This window comes from Ovis canadensis, chromosome 4 (genome assembly GCF_042477335.2).
Source record: "Ovis canadensis isolate MfBH-ARS-UI-01 breed Bighorn chromosome 4, ARS-UI_OviCan_v2, whole genome shotgun sequence".
Lineage (NCBI taxonomy): Eukaryota > Metazoa > Chordata > Mammalia > Artiodactyla > Bovidae > Ovis > Ovis canadensis.
Window position 1 is genome coordinate 91,093,126 of NC_091248.1, and position 18,785 is coordinate 91,111,910.

Below are 18,785 nucleotides of genomic sequence, written 5' to 3' on the forward strand. Positions count from 1 at the left end.
TGCCTACACAGTGAGGGGAATCCGGGTTCTGGGCTGCTGAACCTCCAAGGGTCAACACAAGGAATGTACTGGGCTGTGGGCAAAGATGAGGAGCTTGGAGACTGTGGGTCAGCTGCTGCCATGGGCCAGGCTTGGAGCCCCTATGGGGCCTTTGCACATACCCAGACCCCCATGTTTCTCCCCAGAGGGCTGCCCAATGTCATAGTGGAAGGCACAGCTCACAGGTGACCCTGTGTGCTAGACTAATGTGACTCTGGACACACACTGAAGATTTCACAATGTTTTTATTCACAAACACAAACAAAAGAGGCTTACATTATGCTCAAAGCAGTGTGCCTAAGTGCCATGAGGTCAGGAGGACCCTAGGGGTGTACCAATGCAGCAACAAAACATTGACCCAGACCTCAGGACACCAGGATGGTGTCCAGGCAGCCCCCATCTTATTCAGTCTGGGACTTTGGGCAAACCCTTCCCCTCTGCAGCCCTCAGTTTCCCCATCTGGAAAATGATCCACTGTATCAGGTGAGCTTTTTTAAATTATTGTTTACTAATTTACATGTTCTTTTTAGAAAAATATAAAATGGATTTAAATATTAAAATTTACCTATGATGCTGACACCTAGATACCACCAATGTTCCCATTTCCACGAATCTCTTTTTGGATGTGTGTGTGTGTGTCTGTGTGTGTGTGTGTATGGCACGTATTGTGTAATTTTAAAATGGGATCATATTGCACTATCTGTTCTACAGCACTTTTTCATTTAATATATTACGAACATTTTGTCTACAGTGTGTATTTACATCCACAAGCATATGTGTGCGTACATACATGCACATGGACGCACATATGTTGAAACACAGATTGCTGGCTGCAGAGCATTCCTTGTCCTTGGATGTGTGTGCACTTCTGTCGAGGTTCTTAAAGACAACACTCCACAGATATAACAGAAAATGCGTGACTACTTGGTCTGATTGCTTCCTGGTGCTCCTATAAGGGCCTTCCCTTGTGGCTCAATGGTAAAGAATCTGCCGGCAATGCAGATGACGCAGGTTCGATCCCTGGGTCAGGAAGATCTCCTGGAGAACTGAGCCTGGCGGGCTACAGTCCATAGGGTTGCAAAGAGTTGGACACGACTGAGCAACTGAGGACACAGACATGCATGCTCCTGTAAATAGAACTGCTCCGTCAAAGGCTGAGCATGCTCTCAAGCCTTGTACCCAGCTGACCTGCCCTCCAGAAGGGCTGTGTCCACTAAGAGCCCCAGCAGCACGGTGAAGAGGGCTCCCTTCCACCGCCCAGCAGCACCTGAATCTGAAGTGCTTCTTCAGTTGTGATGGTCTGTGCTAACAGGTGGGGAAGGGTTCCCTGGAGAATCCTTGTCTCTGACAATCGCCTTGGTACTCTAGGGTGCCTCCAGGGTTTGGAGATCTCAGAACATTAGGAAAATTATGACCTCAGACATTGCCTAAATTTATAGACAAAGGAAAAAACAGTGACAACATCCACCCACCCAAAATCCCACAGTGACTTAAGGGCAAAGCTCAGATGGATAACACTTTTTAAAAATAGAAGATTAGTAGCAAGGGCAAGGGACAGAGGAGCCTAGTGGGCTGCTGTCTATGGGGCCGCACAGAGTCGGACACGACTGAAGCGACTTAGCAGCAGCAAGGGCAAGAGGGTTGCCATGTCCTTGGTCTCAGTGCCTTAGGGGACTAAGTTGGAATGATGATCTCCGTTCCTTTGAGGATGTTGATAAACTATTTGGCACGTAGTGAGAGCACCAGGCTTGGCCCACTGTTGGAGGCCGTCCCCAGGCACCCATGGGCCCTGACTTCCTGAGTTAGGACTCACAACCCAGTGGACACAGAGACAGTGGGCCAGGTGGAGACCCTCAAGGCTCGGCGCCCCACCCCCCCCTCCCCCGCTGCCCTGCGCCTGCGCAGTCATCAACGGAAGACTGCGCACAGGTGGGCTCCTGCACACATGCGGGGGTGCCCGACACCGCGGGTACTTCAGGGCGCAGGGGCTCTCCGAGAGCGCTGCAGGCGTCTGGTCCCCGCTGGGAAGCAGGATGGAGCCTGGGGCGACGGTAGGCCAGAGCATGGTGGGGATCAGTTTAGGAGTGAGGACTGGAAAGGAGGCGGGGTGGGGAGCGGGTGCGAGGAGGCAGGGTCGAGGTGGGACAGTGGGGAAGGAGGCTTCCGAATGTGTCCAGGGGCAGGTAGGCCAGGGCAGGATGGGGCTGGGGGGTGGGGGAGTGGAGGGATGCTTCAGGGGGCCGAGATAGGAATCCCCGGCTCCTGCCGCCACTGGAAACAGCCGCAGAGTCCTGCCTGAGTGCCGGGTTGGTCAGACAGGCCCTGAGCTAATATCAGGGGGCCTCCTGGTCCTTATCCGAGGCGCTACACGACTTCCCTGGTCCAGAGACACCTGCCCAATTTTCTCGCCCCGCCAGCGACCTGTGCTCAGAGCCCCGACTTGCTTGGGTACCGCACCCAGGGCACCATCCCAGAGACATCAGAGGGGATTCCTCTGTTCTGCCACATAGCCCCTTCTGCTGCCCTCTCCCCACTCCTGCGGGGGAGTCCAGGTGGCTCGCTAGTGAAGAATCCGCCTGCCAATGCAGGCGAGGTAAAGGCCTGGGTTCCATCCCTGGGTTGGGAAGTTCCCCTGGAGCAGGAAATGACAACCCACTCCAGGATTCTTGCCTGGAAATTTTCATGGACAGAGGAGCCTGGCAGGCTACAGTCCACCGGGCTGCAAAGAATCAGACATGACTGAGTGGCTCCCCCTCTCTGGGGAAAGCCTGGAGGCCAAGGGAATCAATGGGAGACAGAGAGGAACCCAGGCATTGCCTTGTCCCAGATGCAAAATGGAAAGCAGGGCTGCAGAATTAGGTAACAGGCCCCAGGTGAAGTTCAAAACCTGACCTTCATAACCCTGTATTTTGGCTCCAGTGGCACCAGCTGACTAAGGAGCCCTCAATCACTGCCCCCAAAAATCAGGGATTTTCTTGGGATTTCTTGAGTTTCTGTGTCTCTTCACCAGGCAAGTAGGGGTTTCTTTTTCCTTTTTCATTTGTAAATAGGTAACACATGCCCCTGGTTTCAAAATAAAAAAAAACATAAACAAGTACACAGTGACTCCCATCACCCTCTGTCCACCCTTACGTTTATACCATAAGTAAACATCATGTTTTCAGCCTCTTCTAGAACTTTCTTTAGATTCTTTTTTTCTTCAGTGTGTACAAAAGAATTCTACCTAAAACAAAGAGATCTTTCCTTGTCAGTATATTTAAAACATTGTATATAAAACACTGTTAAAGGTCCTAGCATATTTATCCTTTAGTTTGTCAGTTTTTTCCTAGGTATTAGAAAGATTAAGCCCTTATTTATCTCTTCTGAAATTTGTGGTTTAACTATTCTACTTAGTATATCATCTTTAAAAAAATTATATTTAGTTTAACTTTTTTTTATGGCTTCTGTATTATGAGATAGTTAGAAAGCCTTACTTCTGACAAATTTACAGAGAAATTCACCACCATTTCCTTCCAATACTTTTATAGCTTTGTTTTTTTATATTTAAATCTTATATCCATTTGGAATTTATCATGATGAATGATGTGAATAAGAATCCAACTTTGTTTTAGATTTTTTAAAAATTATTCTTCTCTAAAAATCTATGAATTTTTAAAGAATATGATATTTAATTCCTTGTAATCTATTTTATGTAAGGCATGAGGTAGGGGCATGATTTTACCATTCTTTTTTTTTTTTTCCTCCCCAAATGGCCAACCAGGCAGAACAACATGTAATGAGAAAAAGATCTCTCTTCCCTACTCCTTTGAAATCCCAGTTGTTTCCCATTTCTCATATGTATGACTAGGAGATCATTTTTGTAAGACAATACTTTTTTATCTGTAAGCTCTGTGTATAAATATTTGTAAAACAATATTAAATCATTTTATCTGTAAACTTTCAATATGTCACACTATAACTGTATTCAAATTTCCAAAACTGAATCATTGGTTCTTTTTTCACTTTCATAAATAGATTAGTTAGAGGTAGCTCTTGCTAATAAAAAAAAAATCTCTGCTTGAAGTTTCTCTTTTGTGAAAGTCCCAGTCTTCCCCCTCACCCCACGTCTTTATTCTGAGATCTTGGTCCCTGTTTGAAGTAGGAAGACTTCGTCTCCTTTCACAGGTGCTGATTGTCTTCCAAGGACTTTAGATCATTTCTTTTTCTCCTTGATCTAACAGGGGCTAAAAAAAGAAAAGTGAATTATCATCTCTACTTCATTTCTGTTTCTCCTTATTTCTCGAATTTTGCTCTATGAATGTTGATAGAGTGCAAAGAAAATTATAATAGAAAATTTTTCACTTTTATTTTTTATTAAACTGTACTTTTGTGGTCTTGATGTATTAATGTATTCTGCTATGAATTCAGCCTTTTCTGATATAAATAGTGAAGTCCCTCCATTGTTTCATCCTACTTCAGAATTTTCTTGAGCTTCTGATCTTTAGTGCATCCTACTGTATACAGTGTGAAGTTGCATTTGTGTTCTAATCCAATCTAAGTCATTGAATAGGTGAGTTTACTCTAGATGTGGCAGCTGTTTGAACTTTAATCCACCAAACAAGATAGATAGTGATCATCTTTTCATTTATTTACCATCATTAGACATTACAGAAATTCAAATGAAGACTGCTATGCAAGTTAGATACCACTAAGGCTGTATATTGTCACCCTGCTTATTTAACTTATATGCAGAGAACATCATGAGAAACACTGGGCTGGAAGAAGCACAAGCTGAAATCAAGATTGCTGGGAGAAATATCAATAACCTCAGATATGTAGATGACACCACCCTTATGGCAGAAAGCGAAGAGGAACTAAAAAGCCTCTTGATGAAAGTGAAAGAGAAGAGTGAAAAGGTTGGCTTAAAGCTCAACATTCAGAAAACTAAGATCATGGCATCCAGTCCCATCACTTCATGGCAGATAGATGGGGAAACAGTGGAAACAGTGGCTGACTTTATTTTGGGGGGCTCCAAAATTACTGCAGATGGTGACTGCAGCCATGAAATTAAAAGACGCTTACTCCTTGGAAGAAAAGTTATGACCAACCTAGATAGCATATTGAAAAGAAGAGACTTTACTTTGCCAACAAAGGTCCGTCTAGTCAAGACTATGGTTTTTCCTGTGGTCGTGTATGCATGCGAGAGTTGGATTGTGAAGAAAGCTGAGCGCCGAAGAATTGATACTTTTGAACTGTGGTGTTGGAGAAGACTCTTGAGAGTCCCTTAGACTGCAAGGAGATCCAACCAGTCCATTCTGAAGGAGATCAACCCTGGCATTTCTTTGGAAGGAATGATGCTAAAGCTGAAACTCCAGTACTTTGGCCACCTCATGCGAAGAGTTGACTCATTGGAAAAGACTGATGCTGGGAGGGATTGGGGGCAGGAGGAAAAGGGGACAACAGAGGGTAAGATGGCTGGATGGCATCACTGACTTGATGGACGTGAGTCTGAGTGAACTCTGGGAGTTGGTGATGGACAGGGAGGCCTGGCGTGCTGCGATTCATGGGGCCGCAGAGTCGGACACGACTGAGCGACTGAACTGAACTGACTCGTATATTAGAAATACTGAAATTAAAACAAAACAAAACAGACAATACTAAATGTTGGTGATGATGTGGAGGAGCCAGGACCCTCCTGTGCTGCCAGTGGGATGGAAGACTGGCACAGCTGCTTTGGAAGACAGTTTGGCAATTTCTGATGCCAACTTGATTCTCTGGAGTAAATCCTATCTTTCAGGTTAATAAGAGTTGCCGCTGCTGCTTAGTGACTTAAGTCATGACCAACTCTGTTACCCCATGGACTGAGCCTGCCAGGCTCCTCTGTCCATGGGATTCTCCAGGCAAGAATACTGGAGTTTATTACCATTTCCTTCTCCATGGGATCTTCTGACCCAGTGATGGAACCCAGGTCTCCTGCTTGGCAGGCAGATTCTTTGCCACAGAACCACCTGGGAAGCCCTAGTCAGAGTTACAGCAATCTGTTTCTAAGGGTTTTTGCCAAATGAAACAGTGTTCAAAAGGACCCCAAGGGCTGCACAGTAGACCGTGTGTAAGTGATTGTGATCAGCTCATCCTCCCAAGCGGAGTGAGCACTTCCTCCCTGCTTTCTGGCTCAGCTTGAGGCATCGTGGTGGGTGAAATCAGGCATCCCCAAATGTGGGCTTCACCAGCTCCGGTCCACAACTCAGCCCTGCTGCTTACCTGGTTCCAGTCACTCACCCCACCTGAACATGACTTCCCCTCAGCTCCTGGGTGATGAATACACCCACCTTACAAGAATACTGTGAGGAATCCAGGAGAACAGATTTTTAAAGTTCTGACACATTCCATGGATTAAATGTTTCCATAGGAAACCCTCTCTAGACTCTATTTTCAGCACCGCTGATGGTTTAATCAGGGTTTATTTTGGAAGAAGGAAAGTGGCCATGGTGAAATCTCTGCCACCGATCAGTGGGTTTGGGATTGGGATATCAAGATTTTGAGGAAACATCCTACCCTACTCTCAGCACCCATGCCCACCCAATATGACTGCATTTACATTAAAAAAACTGCAATTTTGCTTTTTCATACTGAGTTTCAAGGTTAAGATGATTTCATTGACATCTCAAACTTTTTTTTCTTAAAGAAACATTATCTAAAAGTCATCTGTTTTTCTGTCTTATCCTTAAAAAAAAACTTTTTGATGGATGCTTAACATTTTAACAAAAAGAGAAAGCTAGTAAAAAGGCAGGCAGAGTACAAGGGTGGTCTTGTCCTAGGCCAGGTTTCAGCTTAATGCTGGAGGCTCCCCTCACTGGGGAAGAACTGGAGGGCCTGCCTTATGGTGGTCACATCTCAGGAAAGTTCCCCGGGAGCTTGGTGCCCAGCCCAAGGCTCCCCCTGGCTGTGACTGACCTTCTAGGATGCTGACCTCTGTGTTTTGTTTTGACAGGCTTCTGGGTTGAGCTCCCCTGAAGATGAGAACCTTTTTTCCATGACCAGACGGTCATCCCTGAGGTGGGCCCTGAAGCACAGCACCCCAGCGGGAGCTGCCCTCAGCTGGCACTCAGGATTACAGGGTGATGTCCCCAGCCACCAGGAAAGGGGCCCTGCAGGCAGGTCCCCACGACCTGCACGCTCCTCCTGGGACCTCCTGTCATCCCCAGGGGGGGTCAGCCTCATGGCCTCCTTCAGAAAGAGGCGGCTTTCCACCATCGAGGCCTCTGAAGTGTCCAGTGAGCAGCTTGGATCCAACTCAGACCCCTTTGCTTTTGAGGAAGACCCACCGGTGCCAGCCTCAGTCACCCAGCAGCAGCAGCAGGGCAAGTCCCCACCAGCAAGGAGATCGCCACCAAACTTGGGATTGCCCGGGATTCCGGACACCGCCAGGAGGAGGCCTCGGGACCTAAAGAGGCTGGCTGCTGTGGTAGGACCCGACCCGACCCCAGCCCATCCCCCAGAGCTTGGAGTCCCTGCCCAAGGCCCCCCTGAAAGGCAGCCTGGTGACAGTTGAGAGAGTAAATGTTGCTCTTTCCTCACTGATGGGTCATGTCCTGGGCATCATGAGGTCACCAGGACTGAAGGAGACCATCCAGCCCAGGGCCCTGCCTTTACCCACCCTTCCCTGACTCTGAGGGGTCCCCGTGACCCCACAAGAAGGACTTTTGCTTGTGGTGCCTCCCACGGTTCCCATGCACTCCTCGAACTCCATAGCACACCTATCAGCCTGCCCTGGGGCTGGGGGGCCGCGGGGGATGGAGTGGAGTCCTGGAAAGCCGCTCTCTCTGCCCTCCTCTCGGCTGTGAGTTGTCCTCTGAGATCCAGCCCTCACACCACACACCACTAGATCAGGCTAAGCCATCTGAACTTTACCCACTGTGTTTCTACGTGCCTCTACTTGTTCAGCAGCCTGAGTCATCCCACCCCCCATCCCACTGTCCTAGGGGCCCTTCCCCCTTTACCTGCCCTCAGCCACCCTGGAAGAGCCCCTAGAAGACGCAGCAGGAAAATGGCCTGTCCAGATAGCCTCACGCCGTCATCTGCAAGTGCCCACCCCACCCCTCACACTCTGCCCACGCCTGGCGGATCCCTCCTTGTTCCTGTCTCCTCCCCCGCAACCCCTCTCTGCCCTTGTCAGACCCAGATCCTGGGGTCCTAGCTCCCTCCATTCACTCACGTACCTGCTTGACTGACTCCATCATGGGGTCATAGTGCCTGGCATGCAAAGGCTGGCCAGGCTAGCTTTCAATTGTGAGTCCTGCATGGTGCCCAAGAGCAGACCCATGTGAGGGCCTTGCAGTCCTGCATGGGCACCTGCTTTTCCTACCCAGCTTGTCTCTGGCAAAGATCAGTGTTCTTACAAGGTGGACCTCAGAGATGCCTTTCTGTTAACAGACAGAGCGAGTGAGGCAGTGGGAAATCCACCTGCTTCAGAACATCGAGGAGGCCACCCAGCACGAACTCACCATCGAGGACGACTGAGAGCTCAGCCCTGGGCCCAGGACGCAGCTGTGCTCAGGAGCTCCTGCCATGGCCTGACTTACTCATCTGTCCGTCCAACCATCTGTATGTCTGTAGGCCTTCCTCAGGACTTGCCCTGGGTCCAGTCTTGCCCTCCATTGTGCCTCTGGGTGGGGTGGGAGGAACTGGCTGATGATCTTGTTACTCAGATTCCAAACATGGTTCTCAGAGTCCCCAGCAGAGATGAAGGGGTAGAGGGGGCAGGTGTGGACAGGAGCGATGCCCCAGGGCTACCCTGGAGTACCCAGAGACGAGATATGTCTTCTTCCCACCCGCCCTGCCTCCTTCCCCGGCACAGCCAGGTGAGTCTGAGATACTAGGATGACACAGTGTAGGGAACAGAACCAAGTTTAAGGTAAAGACCAGGTTGCTAGGCAGCCCACTCCGCTTAGAGGGACAAGCCTTCACACCTAGCAGGCTTTGAACACCATTCCAGGAAAGACCAGAGCAGTGGCTCTCGTTTGGAAGATATTCTGACAGTTTGCGGGCACAGGTTCGTTTAGTGTTGTTGGGAGAGGAATTTAACCCCCTCTAGTAGCAGAGGCCTTCTCTCGTCCTTTTCTAGAGCTGAGCTCTCTGCCTTATTGCTTAGGATAAGGATCCCACCAAAGGGCTGGAGGTATCTATGACCCTCAGACTGTAAGGACAATAAAGCAGGGTGCCCAGGGCACTTCGATCAACACAAACCTAGCATTAGCCTCCCAGGTCCAGATGTCTCTGAGACTTGTCTGTTAGTGGACACATTGCAGTTACCAATATAGAGCTAGTTTTATTCTTGCAAATGCTTTCACCCTCCCCCCACTTTACCTTAAAAAAAAGTTTATTTTCTGCCTTCTAAAAACCGAAGATTGCTTATGTTTTCAGTACCATCCTGCACACCTCCACAGCCCCTCCTCCAGGCCAGTCCTAGGTGACCTGGCTCTTCTCAGGGACATAGATAAAGCCTATTGCTAGAGCAGACTCCAGCAGGGCACCCTAAACAGTCTCAGGCTGGCCAGAAATCACGAGACAGGACATGGCAGGCTCCAAGGGCGGGCACGGTCAAGGATGGCCTAAGAGAAAGAGGAAAGGCTTACTCTGGAGCTGCTGGGTGGGTGGAGGGCATTCCAGCTCGGGATGGTGATTCCTGGAGAAGCCTCCGTTTATGCAGAGGTTTTGAATAAAGAAGAAATGATGGAATTCCTCATGAAGTATTAGATGCAGGTTGGGGGCTGCAAGGATGAAATAGTTACTTCAAATGTCATTTGTGGGTGTTCATATATATGTGGTAAGAACTTATTTACTGCGTAGCGCATTTAAACATTTAAGTTGTATGAGCTAGCGCTTCCTTTATATGGCTACTCAATATGTTCACTTTTTCCTTTTTTATAGCAATTATCAGATTATAGAAATAAGTTTATACTTTTGTAAAAATGTAAGCAGCAAAAAAACTGACTTTAATCAAATAACGTGGAGATAAAACACTGCAATGTAATTCTGTTCCACCTTTATTATTAAAAATAAACTGTTTTCATGAGAACTGTTTCCAAAGCCTGTGTCTGATGCAAAGTGATTCTAATGTGTAACCAAATGACTTTTATCTCTCTTCATCCTTTGAAAAATTCCTATTGAGAATGAGTCCAGGAAGGAAGGAAAAATAATGCAGGGACTGTGGGAAAACTTGTTTTTGAAAGATTGAGCATTACAGGTACTCGGGAGAAAGTTTTACCGATGAGATTAAATTCCTAGATATTTTACATTGAGTTTTCTCTTGTTGACTGAAAAAAAGCAAAACCTAAAAGTTGACAATTGTTTTATTCTGCAGATTTACTGAGGACTTAAGCCCACTATACACCCTCTCCAATCACTTGGAGAGACTGTTTCGAAGAGGTAAAGGAGGAGCCAGAATATATTTGAGTCTAGGGGTGGCGAGGGGGAAGGGTGGTGGAACATAAGATTACTGCTAATTAAACAGACATCTCAAGTTAAAGCTTTTAGTGCTTTTCTGTGTATGAGAGATGCAAGAGTCTGGACTCGTTGAAGTCATTCCTTTGATCTGCACCTTAGCTAACAAAATCATTTGTTTACTGAAATGGCAGGCGACATTCTTAGTCCGCACTCTCAAGTATTAACAAAACAGATTCTTCACTTCCCTGGTGGTCCAGAGGTTAAGACTCTGTGCTCCAAATGCAGGGGGAGTGAGTTTGATTCCCGGTCAAGGAACTAAGATCTCACATACTACACAGTGTGGCCAAAAAATTTTAAAAAAAAAATTTTAAGCCAGGGACTTCCCTGGTGGTCCAGTGGTTAAGACTCTGAGCTCTCAGTGCAGGGGGCACTGGTTTGATTCCTGATTGGGGAACTAAGATCCCACATGCCATGTGGTTTGACAAAAAAAAAATTTCTTATACGATTGGAATATATGTAAGTATCTGTAGACCCCCTGCTTAAAGTGTTTAAAGTGCATTTCTTGTGAATATTTCACAAGCGAAACACAGATTGTGAGCATGTTCCGTCCACAGGAGGGCGCTGGTGGGAAGCGGACTCTAGAAGTTCCTTCTTCACAGCAGCCCGAGCTGGCCAGTCTGCCGCCAGAGGGCAGTAAGGTGCGGTCAGAGCGGAGTCCCTCTGACCTCCAGCAGTCAGCTGTGTCCTCGAGAAGAGCTGGCCCTGGAGACGCTGGGAATGAGCTGGAGGGGATATTCTCAGACCAAGGCACTCAGGACAATGGGTGCTGCCGCTCAGGTGGCACAGACAATGAGAATGAATGGTTGTCTGTGGGCAAATGACAAACCTCTAGTCATAGTCCCTGGGAATTACGCTAATCGTAGCCATTTAGAGGCCAGCATGGGTGTGGCTTGGACCAGCACTGGAAATAAAAGGATTTCCTTAATTCTTGTTTTGTTTGCAAACCCATGTGTTTTTCAGAAAAATATAATTTTTAAATATATGAGGAAAGGAAATACATGCTGTTTCCTGGTACAGTTTCTATTTAACTTAAAATGAGAAGTTATCTCAAATATTTATTTAAATAATACACTTTTCCCTAAAGTCCTATCTATACACAATGTGTGTATTTGATGTCCACACTGCCCAAGCATTCCCCCTTTGTCGTCAAGCATGGTTCAGAAAATTGCTCTTTGGAGATTGCATTTGTTGTATGAACACGCCCACCTCATGTGTTCCAATTTCCATATTGCTGAATGTCTGGTTCGTATATTAGTGTATCTTACTGTCTGTTGTGTTTTAGCTTTCTATAACTTCACAACAAAGGACCACAAACTTAGCAGCTCCATCCACCTATTAGCTCAGTTCTGGTGGCTCAGTAGGGCCTCTGCCTGGGATCACTCCAGGTGAGATCAAGGCAGGCTCTCACCTGGAATACCTGGGCAAGAATGGAACCCAGTTCCCTGTGGTCATGGGACTCAAGGTCCTCTTTCCTCGCTCGCTGTGGGCCAGGTGCTGCTCTTAGATCCCCAAGGCCACCTGCATTTACGTGGCCTCCTCACTCTTCAGCAATCAACGGTGCAACAGAACCTGTTCATGCTTCAACTCCATCTTTCTTTTCTGCCACCAACCAAAGAAAGTTCCCTGCTTTTAAGGGCTTTCGTGAGGTCTGGTGTGCCTGGTGATATAAGCAATCGCACAACTGGAAGTGGGGGTTATATCTCATCCCAGTCACAGGTCTGGAGGTTAGAAGTCATGGACTCTTTGGTGAGGGGCAGCTTTAGAATTCTGTCCACCAATGTGTTCCCAAGTTTTCATCATTAAAAATAACACTGTGATGACAACTTTGGTACCAAATGCTTTGTGCCCATGTCTACCGATTTTGTTAGGTAGAATCCTAGAAGTTATTTTACTGGATTTAAGAATGTTAGCACTTTGTGGTCTATTTTGTGTTACCAAGTGAATTACAAATTCCCAAGAGCAGTGCCCAAGCAGGAGTTCACTGTGGTTTTGCTAGTGTTAAAAAATCTTCTGGGGAACTTCCCTGATGGTTCAGTGCTTAAGAATCCACCTTGCAATGAGAGGACATGGGTTCAATCCCTGACCAGGGACCTAAGAACCACATGCCACGGAGCAAGTAAGCCTGCATACACTGCAATGAAAGATCCCTCGTGTTACAACAGAGACCCAACACAGCCAAATAAATAAATATGTTTTAAGCTTTCAAGACATTTACCAAATTGAAAGGGGATAGGAAAATTGTTTTCTATTTTCATTTCTTTCACTAGTATAATTCTGTTGAGCATATTTCCTTATGTCTTCTAGTCAGTTGTATTTTTTTCTCTGAGAAGTCTGTAAATGTATTTTTTTTTCTCTGAGAAGTCTGTAAATGTCCTTTTTTCTACTCTGAGGATATTGTGCTTCTCAGAATGATTTTAAAATCTCTTTCCTATGTGTTGATTTTATTTGAAATTAAAGACACTATCAAAGAAAAACTATACATCATAAGTGATGGTTGATTTTATGTATCAACTTTGCTGGGCTATGGTACCCAGTTGTTTGGTCAAACATCAATCTAGGTGTCACTGTGAAGGTTTTTTTTTTTTTTTAAGATGAAATTAACATTTATGTCAGTCGATTTTTGAGTAAAGCAGATGGCCTTCCATATGTGGGTAGTCCTCATCCAATCAGTTGAAAGTCTTAAGAGAAAAGACTGGGGTCCCATGAAGAGGGAATTCTACCTCCAGATGGCCTTCAGACTCAAGCTGCAGCCTCAACTCTTCCCTGGATTTCCAGCCTGCTGAACTGCCCTGCAGAATCTGGGCTTGCCAGTCTCTACATCCTTGTGAAACAATTCCTTAAATTTCTTTCTTCCCCTCTTTCCTTCTCACCCTCCCTCTCTTCTTCTCCCCATCCCCCCATCAACCCCAACCCCTGGACCTCAAACACACACACACACACACACACACACACACACACAATTGGTTTAATTTCTCTGGGAACCCTAAGACAGCATAAAGGAAAAACAATTTGATTGATAGATTTCTCAGCAGCAGTCACAGAAGTCATCCCTCACTATAAAACTAAATTTGAATGGGATAATATTTCAGAGAAAATAACTGTCAACCGATAGCTGTGTCTTCAGGTTGTTTTTTTTTAACCTTTTGAGAAAGGAGATGAAGAGATTTACAGATGAACATAAGGTTAATTTATCACTGAGGCCTGAGGTAAATGATCTCCTAAAAGATGAAACACTATTCCATCAGGATAGTCTGAGATGCAAGAAGGACTGGTGAAAAATGGGGAGTACAAATGAAATTCTCTAAATTATCAAAGTGAAATACAAGCCTGTGTCATTTTATTATGCTCCATATTATTGTGTTTTATAGATCACGCCTTTCCTACAAATTGAAAATTTGTGGCAACCCTGCAATGAGTAAGTCTATCAGAGGCACTTTCTAACATTTACTGACTTCATTTTGGTAATCCTCATATCAAACTTTTCATTATATTTGTTATGGTGAATCAGTGATCTTTATTACTACTATGACTTGCTGAATTCTCAAATAACAGCATTTTTTAGCAATAAAGTATTTTTAAATTTTTATTTCTTTTAAGATATATTTATTTACTTGACTGTGCTCTTAGTTGCGGCACACCAGAATCTTTAGTTTTGGCACACAAACTTAGTTGCGGAATGCAAACTCTCAGTTCTCTGACTAGGGTCAGGCCCCATGCATTGGGAGCATGAAGTCTCAGCCACTACATCACCAGGGAAGTTCCAATAAAGTAGCTTTTAATTAATGTATGTGCATTTTTTAGACATAATGCTTTTGTACACTTACTAGACTATAGAATAGGATAAATATAATTTTTTGTGTGCCAAAAAGCATAACTAGGAGGCCAAAAATATTGTGCAACTTTGTTGTAACATTCACTTTACTGTGGTAATCTGAAACAAAACTCCAAAAGATATTTTTTGTGAAATTTTAAAAAGCACAAGACTAAAAATAATAGCTAAGCATAGCGTGTAATTAGGGTGAGGCAATGATGACAGTTCAAGTATCTACTTTTCAGTGAGAATATCATCTTGTTTTTACCTTTTAACCCTGAATTATTCAGAAATGAATGCATTACTGCTTCAATGAAAACACTTTTTCTTTTCCCATTTGCCATTCTTCTTACTTTATTTTCATGTTTATCAGAGCACCCAAAACATTCATTCTCTCTCTTATCAATAATTCAACTTTTTACAAATCATCCTCAAAGGCAGGGCAGAATAAGGCAGACTGGCACCTACCACTTGGATAAGCATGCCACAGGAAACAAGATTCCAGCCAAGCGAAAGGCTCTCGGCTGCTTTATCGTCCACTTGACTATTGGGTTAACTTTACCAATTATATTCTCCAGTGTTTAGAGGAGTTGGGAATGGAGGCAAAACATCATTGCCATCTTGGCGCTCAGCATTGTTTATTGAGTGGGGGATAATGTAGCAATTAATACTGTGAATAATGAAATTTTCTCTTCCCTCTGGCAGTCTTAATACTCTGGGCTTCCCAGGTGGTGCAGTGGTCAGGAATTCACCTGCCAATGCAGGAGACTCAAGAGATGTGGGTTTGATCCCTGGGTCGGGAAGATCCCCTGGGGAAGGAAATGGAAACCCACTCCTGTATTCTTGCCTGCAGAATTTCATGGACAGAAGAGCCTGGCAAGCTACAGTCCATGGGGTTACAAAGAGTCAGACATGACTGAGCACCTGAGAACACACGCACATCTTAATACTTACAATAAAGTGAATCAATAAAAAGGGGAATGAAACAAGACTAGGGAAGCAAGATGGTTCAAGTTCAAATATAGCATAAACAAAATAAATGGGTTGAATTCCCTGGTTAGAAGACAGAGTCTCACACTGAATTTTTTTAATTAAGTTATGTGATACTTTGAAGATAGTGATGACCTTTGAGAAAGGTGGGAATGCTCACAGGGAGGCATGGAAGGAGCTTTGAGGGCTAAGATGTTCTAACTGTTGATGTGCGTGCTGGGTACAGGGTGGTTTACATACTGGACACTGAAGGTCTAGGTGCCTCCCTAGAGTTCTTGGATGCAGCCAGGCCCAGAGCCCAGGAGAAGATGGAGCATCACTTCAAAGAAAAACATTGAGGCACATCATTAACACCCAGCCTGTCCCACAGGAGATGAACCCCACTCATATACGCAGAGCTTTTAAGATGATGGCAAATACTCATTTCAAATGACAAAGAGAGACTGAAGTACATAAAGAGCACAAGAAACAGGTTATGAAGTAGAAGAAAACATCAGAGAACCTAAAGTTTGTCTTCAGGGAATAATGATGAAATAATACGATGCCACACAAAGACACACCCAGCAGATAAAAGATGCCTCAGAAATTTAAAATTTAACAGAATTAATTGCATAACAGCATTGGAAGATGAAACTGAGGAATTCTCCCATAAAAAGTCCAAAAGGCAAACTGAGAAAAAATAAGATTAGAGGAACAACATCGCCTATCCAATATCCAAATACTAGGAGATTAGGAAAGTGAAGACAGAGAAACGGAGAGGAGTTACTTACCAATAGAATCATTCAAGGGTATTTCCCAAAAAGGGAGGATGTGATTTCCATATTAAAAGGCATGGGCATGCAGTGTACAGCGTACAGTGGGTAAGCCTGATCCATTCACACAGCACAGAAATTTTCAGCCCACCGGACAGAGCCCTGACTCAAGAAACCTCCTGAGAGGAAAACCCTCCTACAAAGTTACCCACTGAGGATCCTATGGGTCCCACTTCTCCAGGGCTCACTGGGAACCAGGAGGTAGCAGTTAATGTCCTCAGAATTCTCAGGGAACTGACTTCCAGTCTAGAATTCCAGCCCCCGGACCCAGAAGAAGGGCTGCCTTCTGCACAGACACCACCCAAATCTGTGATCTGGACCCACGGAATAAGTGAAAGGGGAACATGTGGTTTGCTTTTCTTGAGCACTGAGTCATATTGGTTTGCCTGTTTTTCTCTTGGACTGTTTCTTTTCTGACCCATTTGTCTTTGCTTTTCCTATGCTAGTGTTAGGACGTGACCCTGTGTCTGTTAAGGGAATAAACACTTTGGTTTTGTTAGTGGTGGTTTTTCAGTCCCCTTGGATCCTTTGCCCAGTCATCAGGTCCCCTCATTCCTGCCCCTCGGAAACCCTCAGTCATATCTCTTCGTCTGCCCTCCCACTGGCCCCTATCTATATTCCTTCCCATTTCTTCTAGACCCTCCCCCACTCAGCACTGCTTATCTGACAGCTACACCAGCAGGGACTCCCAGCTGGGAGAGGTTCATTGCTGGAATCTGTGAACACTTGTCTGGGGCATTCCTCCACTTTGGGCCCCTGGGATGCTGGGTAGGCAATGTCAGCCCAGGGAAACAGCAGCTGCTCAGGAAAAAGCAACTCACCTGTGTTTCCCTAAAAAGCACTGTCTCTTCAGAGGCATAAATGCAGATTCCAGTGCGACCACACCACAGCATGGATGCGAGGAGGGTGAATGGGTTAATGCACATGGGTGCTCAGAGCTCTTCTGACGTTGCTGCTGGTGCTCCTCCTCCTCCTCCACCTCCTCCTCCTCCCCCACCTCCTCCTCCTCCCCCACCATCATCATCACCACTGTCACCATCACCACCATCACCACCGTCCTCATCCATGGGCTACTCAAGGTTTCTCTGCTGTGATCCGCATTCAACCTTGACGACATCCATAAGGACCTCATTTTCAAGCACAGCCACAGTGAAAGACAGACCTCAAAATACGAATTTGGGGTGCACATAATTCAGTACATAGAAGATCTTATTTGGAACAAGGGTCTTTGCAGATATAATAAAGGTAAGGCTCTGGAGATGAGCTTATCTGCACTAAGATGGGCCCTTACTCCAGTGGCAGACAGCAAAGAAGACACGGACACCGAGGGGGAAGACCACGTGAGGACAGTGGCAGAGACCGGAGTGATGGGACCACAAGCCCAGGACCCCCGAGGCCACCAGAACACGGAAGAGGCTTGGGACAGAGTCTCGCTCAAGCCCCAGGAGGAATCAACCCTGTGACACCTTGCTCCCAGACTTCTAGCCTCCAGACTGTAAGAGAATAAATGTCTATGGTTGTAAGTGCCCCCCAGTTTTTGGTAATTTGTTACAGGAGACTAATACAGCCACCTAAATAGTCACCCTGTTTATTCATTGATTCATGAGATAAATTTCTATTGAGTAGGTAAGTACAAAGGACAGAAACCCTACTCTCAGGGGCTTACCTTCCAGTGAGGAGTCAGGAAGTGGTACAGAAAAAACCTATACATTGTACATATATTCAGAGGTGATGATGGGCAGGAGAGAGTAAAGTGAGGCAAGGGGTGGGGAGGCTAGCTTTAACCACAGAAGTGAAGGGGCCCTTTGGGAAAGGTGACATTTTAGCCAAGACTTAGAGGAGCAAGGAGTCCAGTGGGAACCAGGGAGAAGCATCCATCATATCCACATGACACAGAACCCATCAGATATCTGGGTGCTTCCAGAGCCCACAAACCCCACCTCTCCTCCTGTCCCTTCCCCCAAGCCCACCCCTGCCACGGCTTTCTGGCAGTCCAGGCTCCCCACAGGTAGATCTCAGCTGTCCATGGTGACTGTCGCCTGGCCACTCTTCATACCACCCCACAGCCTCTTCCGGCAGGAAGCTTTGCTCATCCAGGGCAGGGATACAATTTCACCTGCTCTCAAGGAGGGCCATGATGTGGGCAGGGGTGTCCACTGACATTCTCTGAGGATGCCTGAGTTTCAGAATCAGCCACAACTAGGGACCACACTCCACTCAGGGCTGGAATAGAATTTTTTTTCCTAAATCACAAAACAATCATCATTCAGTCCACTAAATGCTGTCCCCAGAATCCCAGGGACAGGGGAGCCTGGTGGGCTGCTGTCTATGGGGTCGCACAGAGTCGCACACGACTGAAGCGACACAGCAGCAGCAGCAGCAGCAGCAGCCCTGAGATATGCTGCGTCACTGTGGCCTCTGCCTGGAGGGTCATCCCCACCTGCTCAAATGGCCCAGGACCCCAGAGCCCCTCCACTCACTAGATCTGTAGGAGTGCACAGCAAGTCAATAGCAAGACCAAACCCCAACTTTCATATTTCATTCAAGACAGGCAAGATTTTTCCCTGTTCTTTTATAAAAGATTAAGCAAAAGGACACTCGTTAGACAGAGAGAGACTAGTCAAGGGGAATTCCAAATAATACAAATT

At 46.0% G+C, this 18,785-nt stretch overlaps 1 protein-coding gene across 1 annotated transcript; it reads left to right on the top strand.

The window, feature by feature from the left end:
• The first annotated feature begins 318 nt into the window (after nucleotides 1–318).
• On the top strand, nucleotides 319–10,107 carry CCDC201 (coiled-coil domain containing 201). The gene is made up of 3 exons (XM_069586835.1): nucleotides 319–522; nucleotides 7,010–7,483; nucleotides 8,452–10,107. The coding sequence occupies exons 1-3, from the start codon at nucleotides 418–420 to the stop codon at nucleotides 8,536–8,538; spliced, it is 666 nt and encodes a 221-aa protein (XP_069442936.1). The 5' UTR covers nucleotides 319–417; the 3' UTR covers nucleotides 8,539–10,107.
• The last annotated feature ends 8,678 nt before the right edge of the window (nucleotides 10,108–18,785 follow it).